The sequence below is a fragment of the Caenorhabditis briggsae genome (genome assembly GCF_000004555.2).
Source record: "Caenorhabditis briggsae complete genome, chrV, whole genome shotgun sequence".
Taxonomy (NCBI): Eukaryota; Metazoa; Nematoda; class Chromadorea; order Rhabditida; family Rhabditidae; genus Caenorhabditis; species Caenorhabditis briggsae.
Genome location: NC_013488.2, coordinates 3623699 through 3629409, shown reverse-complemented (window position 1 = coordinate 3629409; position 5711 = coordinate 3623699). Strand labels below are relative to the sequence as shown.

Genomic DNA, 5711 nt, shown 5'->3' with positions numbered 1-5711 from the left:
GCGCGATTATTTTTAATAGACAATATTTAAAAAGTTGTCGAAGCTTCGATCATATGCACTGAATTTGAACTTGTGGGCCCATCTTCTGAGGAGCCGCGCCTCAAGCAGCTGAGCTACGGTTGCGAACGCTGGGCAGTTTTTAGCAATTTGAACCATTTTCAGGAGTCTGTAGCTCCGCTATCAAGTTTCCAATCACTTAAAAAAATTTCGTAGGGTGTAACACAGAACTAGATTGAAAACGTTGCATTCATTTACAAGTTTTCCAGATAATTGGTGATTTTTTTAAATACACCTTTTTCGGTCCGTTTTTGTACCAGCTTCATTCAACATGTTTCTTGGTGTACAAATAGAAAAAATACTGCCCCAGCGTAACACAAATATATGAGCTTAAAATATACAACGCGAAATGTGAAGGTTCTGGAAATGCAATCACTAACATCTCTTTGGGTACAGAGAATGTTTGGCATAGTGCCATATGAAACCCAAATACAGTATTCCTTTCAGATTCCGGCACGTGAAGTTGCATTGCGCGAGTGACAGCCATGTCGAGGCACCAAAGTCCTGGAAGACTTTTTGGGTACGTTTCGCAGTTCACAAAACTAACCAAATCTCGAAGTTGCTATTGACATCAGAAAAATGAAAATGCTTGGTCCTTTAGAAATGGGTTCCCATACGGGCGACCCCGGCATCCAAATGGTACATACTGCGAGGAATGCGAAAACCTGTTGAACCACCAATCCCACAGATCCAGCTTGAACTAGCCCGTATCGTTTCTCCATTAGAGCATAAAATGCAACTCCAGCCATTCCAGCGATTGCTCCATACGATTTAACTATTCCAATTGTGAAAATTGAAAGGTCTGACGCACCTTTGGCATAGCCAACTGCCAAGTTGTCAAACCCCATGACGGTTTTGTAGAATAACGCCATACCGAATGCAGCGCAAAATGTCGACTGCTTCCAATAAGTGTGAAAGACTCCAGAAGGTTTTCTAGCAGTTTTGGGAATTAGAAAGGGTTCCTCTTCTTCACACTCCATAGAATGTTCCAGCGCTTTGTAGTTTTTATTGTTCCGATTATGAAGAGAACTATGAGAAGTATATAAAAGAAATAGAAGTGTAGATTTCAAAGTTAGTGAGATCATTGAGCCTATGGCAAAGCAAATTAAGCCGCAGAAGATTCCATGAGACGTTATCATAGTGCCAACAATCACTGGAGCTAATATATTCAGCAATTGATCAAATCCAGTTAACATTGCGTTTTGTCGAGCCAGCGCATTTTTATGGTTCAATGTGACGACCCAGTCTCTGGTGATTATTGATTTTTCGGCATTCAAAAACAACCGATTGATAGCACATAACACTACAGAGATGTACAGTAAAATGGGATGATCCGAACTAGGATTATGGTACTTCGAGGTTAGTGAAAGAACTGCGAATAGAATCGAGAAGTTGTTCAGGACAACCACTAGAATGATAGCTGAAAGTTTTTTTTTTTTTGGAAAAAAACACAAACTCTAATTTTTTAGAGTTCATTTTTTCTAGAAATTCTATCGATGAATTGTCCTAAAAATCCGCCAAACATCATTTGCAAGAAGCTCTCCGAAAACTGAGCAATCGACACGAAATACATACCGCCTAGTAACTCGAATACAATAGTGGCAAAAAAGGACCAGGCACGATCTTCCAAACAAGTAAATGTATAAGCTGCATAAAGTAAAACATCTTTTTTGGGGAGTGAGATCATGAGGGGTTCGAAAGTGTTGGAAAAAAAGAGATGTGGTTTTTATAAATCAGAAACAATTTGCATTTGGAATTATGCAAAAAATTACATAGTGGGATAGTGAAAGGGTGGGTGGACAAAGATCAGGTAGATTTTGAACCATCTATCGTTGTGCTCTGGTGAAGATAACCAGAAACATTGAACTCTTTTCCTAGGAGGGATAAAGTGTCCTAACTTTTTCAACATGATATTTCTAGGCCACCGGATTTGATAGTCCAGAAGTGGTCATGCACCTAATGGGTTTTCTAAATCCTTTTCACATGTCGGCCAAACATTGGCGTTCTAGGCCATCAATTTTTATGACCTAGAGTTCGTCCGATATTTACATGGTGTGTTTGTAGGTAATTTACCACAGTTTCCTAACTTTTGCATGTGTTCTCTAGGCCACCAAACAACCAACTCTTAATTTTTCAAACAGGTAAATTTCGAACTTTCAAATCTTTTTTTCTATTTTGTTCCCATCATAAGTCATTGTTCGCTTATCAGACTACACTGTTTCCTTTGCCTTCCTTATCACCACGTGTTCTCACTGCCTGAGTCTCTCCGATTTACACACTATTCCTTCTTTCTGTGTTTCCTATAAAACGGTCTGGTCAGTTAAAAAAGGACAAACTTTTTTTGTCGGTTTATACATTTTTTAATATACCTAGATTTCTAGTTTTTCCGGTATGACTAAACCCAGGATTGACTTTTATTTCGATGTGGTGTCGCCATATAGTTGGATTGGTTTTGAGGTAAGTTTCTTTATTTATCTGACATTGAGTCTAAATTCAAAAATAAATCAGGTCCTCCAAAAACTGGAACCGAAATGGAAAGATGTTAGCATCCACTATATTCCATTCTCCCTTCGCCAAGTAATGGTTACTTCCGGAAATCGTCCCCCAGCAATGCTTCCAGCCAGATCCATCATGTTGATGCTTGATGTTCAACGCACTTCGAAATTCTGGGACATTCCTCTGAATGTACCCCCAGAATTCAAAAAATGGATTATGAAGTACAGTACCGTTGGTGCCATGAAGCTCTTGTTGGTTTTGGAAAAGCAGGATCCGGACCTTATGCTTCGGGCAGCTCGGGAAATGTGGATGAGATTATGGTTGAGAAGTGAAAAAATATTCGAGGACCAGGATTATATGGAGGTGTTGAAAGTGGTGGGAGTGAAGAATCCAGAAGAAATCATCAAGAAGAGTAAGGAGGAAAAATATGAAAAAATTCTAGAAGAGAATACCAACAAAGCATTGGACACTAATGTAAGCAATGCGTAGTTGAGACCAACTGAGAAGTATAATTCAGTTAATTTAGGCTTATGGAGCGCCATGGATCAATGTCACCACTTCCGATGGCGAAGAGCATTCGTTTTTTGGATCCGATCGTTTCAATTTGATTGCTGATCTGCTTGGACAGCCACAACCTCTTCCAGATAAATATTCAAACTCGAAATTGTGAAAGCGAAGCAAGTTTTTCGAGGTGAAATGAATGTTTGACTACAAAAACATCACACGTACTTCACCATAAACACAACTTCCTGAATCATGTAGTTTTAAATAAGTCATTGATAATGTTGTATGAAATAAATAATTTTGCGCTGATAGCAACTGGGAAGATGTCAACAAACCTCTAGATCATTCGTTTATTTATTCCAGCTCATTTTCCGTATTTTTCTCAATGAATGCTTGAAAAACGGTTAAAAATGTGGCGACAGTAGTTAAAGCCGCTGGTACTGTCCAAAAAGTTATAGTTGCTCCGCAAAAAGAACAAAAAGAAAAGGAAAATCGATACAAATTCAAAATTCGGAAGACTCGTCAAATGATAACTTTGTTGCAGACTATGTTGAGTAAGTTGACACTTAAATCTTTCACAGGAAATAAAATATATGGCCTCAAATTTGACAATTCAAGGAGTCATGTCATTAGCGAATCTGACCAGGGAGCTACAGTGCGGTCAATATCTTTGAGACCCCCCTTGTTTATGGGTGTACAGAAAAAACTAGGAGAGCTATCAAAAAACTGTAAACGCCATTTGATTAACAATTTTAAGATCCCCGGATTTTTCGATGTTTCAATGATAATTTTTATGGGAAAATGTTTTGGAAGTATAAAATATCAGACTAAAAATTGTTTTTAATAATTTTTAAAGCAAATAAGAACGGTTTCTGAAAGTTTCCCGATCAGAAATTGGGCTCTGAAAATTCGTCTCACGATTTTTGCTCTTTTTGAGAGAATTTTCGGTTTTATGAAAAAATACAGCGTTCTACTTGATGAAATTCTATGGAATTTCATATTATTAGAAAGCTCTAACCCCCGTTTTGATGTCTTAGTCAATTGGTAAAAATTCAGTCAGAATTCAGATGAGTACAGACTCTCAAAGTCGGAGCTAGGCCGTTCGATGAGTACTGAAACTAACGTCGAAAAGATTTTTGGAAGAGTTCGGTCAATTATAATGAATTTTCAGAGTCCAATTTCTAATCGGGAAACTTTCAGAAACCGTTCTTATTTGCTCTAAAACTATTTAAAATAATTTTTAGTGTGATATTTTATACTTCCAAAAAAATTTCTCGTGAAAATTATCACTGGAACATCGAAAAATCAAGGGGTCTTAAAGATATTGACTGCATATGGGTTTTTTCGATGGTACACGGACAGGGATTGTGCTGATTTCATGAAAATTTGTCTCTAGAGGTTAGTTTTAATTGTGAATCGAATGGCGTTTACAGTTTTTTATAAGCTTTCCTAGTTTTTCCTGTGCGTCCATAACCAAGGGGGTCTTAAAGGTATTGACCGCACTGTATTTGGACATGTCTCCAAGTAACAATTCATAACATACCAAATTTCCTTTCATAGAAGACCATGGGCTTCTATTTTTCAACCTTTTTCTGGGGGTGGACCAATTTCAGAGAAAACGCTCAAATTAGAAGGCTTTCGGTTTTCAACTGAATTGCAATATTTTTAAAACGACAAGAATAAACAGAAAGTTCCAGAAAAATAAACAAAAATGAGTACGGATACCCTAAGAGAAAATAAAATATCGATTAGAGGTTTTTCAACCTTCAAATAGAGATGGGCTTCTTTTAGAGAAAATACGGTATGTATCATAAGAAAGCCCATATAACTTTTTTTGAGATTATCGTAAAGTCATTCTAATTATTTTTAAAACAGTTAAAAGTTTTTCTATTTTCAGAAAGAATATCTCTATCTCAAAACGAAAACCTCATCAGTGATGTTAACGATATGAAGTTACCGGAGAAACTTGAACGCATCGTATCCTGGCTTGACAAAAATCCTCTATAAAAAACTTTGTTGGAATCAGAAGCGAATTCACTGGGTGAAATCATAGCAGATACAGAAATGTATCATGAACACTTGAAGTCCCTAATTATGGTCAACAGTGTTCCAACTGACTCCAATGTTACAAAAATGTAAAATTCGTGTCTTTCATAAATTTCGAATACATTTATTAGGAATTCGTTTCGCTTATTTCAGAATATTATTTTTTGTCAGCTGTGCGTTCATCAACGTTAGTCACTGGTAACTACGCTTACTATTAAAGTCAAAAATTTAAATTTGCTACAATATTCGAGGATCAGGATTCAAATCACTACAAAAATAAATAATTTGAAAGAGGATGAATTCCTGACAAGAAATTTTGTGAGATTTTTTATGGGACGATTGTCATTTTATGCTCATATTATACCGGGTCAGCCGGTAGACGCGGCATCTCTCGAGGTGGGCCCACTCAACTCCTCGATGAACAAGAAAGTATTCCATGTCCCTCTCTTTCAAAAAACCTATTTTTACTAACATTTCAACTTATGTTTTCTTAATGGCGCGTTCAAAGTTGATTTCCAGGAGTAATTTCCTGGAAAAACGCTGTCCAAAGCTGGCATTGTTTTCCAGAGGCCTCCGCTTCGAGATCCGCCGTAAATCGACATGAATCA

The 5711-nt window shown here is 37.2% G+C and overlaps 2 protein-coding genes across 2 annotated transcripts; one reads left to right on the top strand and one right to left on the bottom strand.

Annotated features, from left to right (window-relative positions):
• Positions 1 to 319: 319 nt before the first annotated feature.
• Positions 320 to 1744, bottom strand: CBG10409 (the record flags this gene model as incomplete). Its single annotated transcript, XM_045236822.1, has 3 exons — positions 320 to 561; positions 605 to 1477; positions 1633 to 1744. 3 exons carry the CDS (start codon positions 1742 to 1744, stop codon positions 320 to 322), a joined length of 1227 nt encoding a protein of 408 aa, XP_045094271.1.
• Positions 1745 to 2448: 704 nt separating this feature from the next.
• CBG10410 lies at positions 2449 to 3223 on the top strand (the record flags this gene model as incomplete). The annotated part of the gene is made up of 3 exons (XM_002635710.1): positions 2449 to 2514; positions 2566 to 3027; positions 3080 to 3223. The coding sequence occupies 3 exons, from the start codon at positions 2449 to 2451 to the stop codon at positions 3221 to 3223; spliced, it is 672 nt and encodes a 223-aa protein (XP_002635756.1).
• Between the last annotated feature and the right edge of the window lie 2488 nt (positions 3224 to 5711).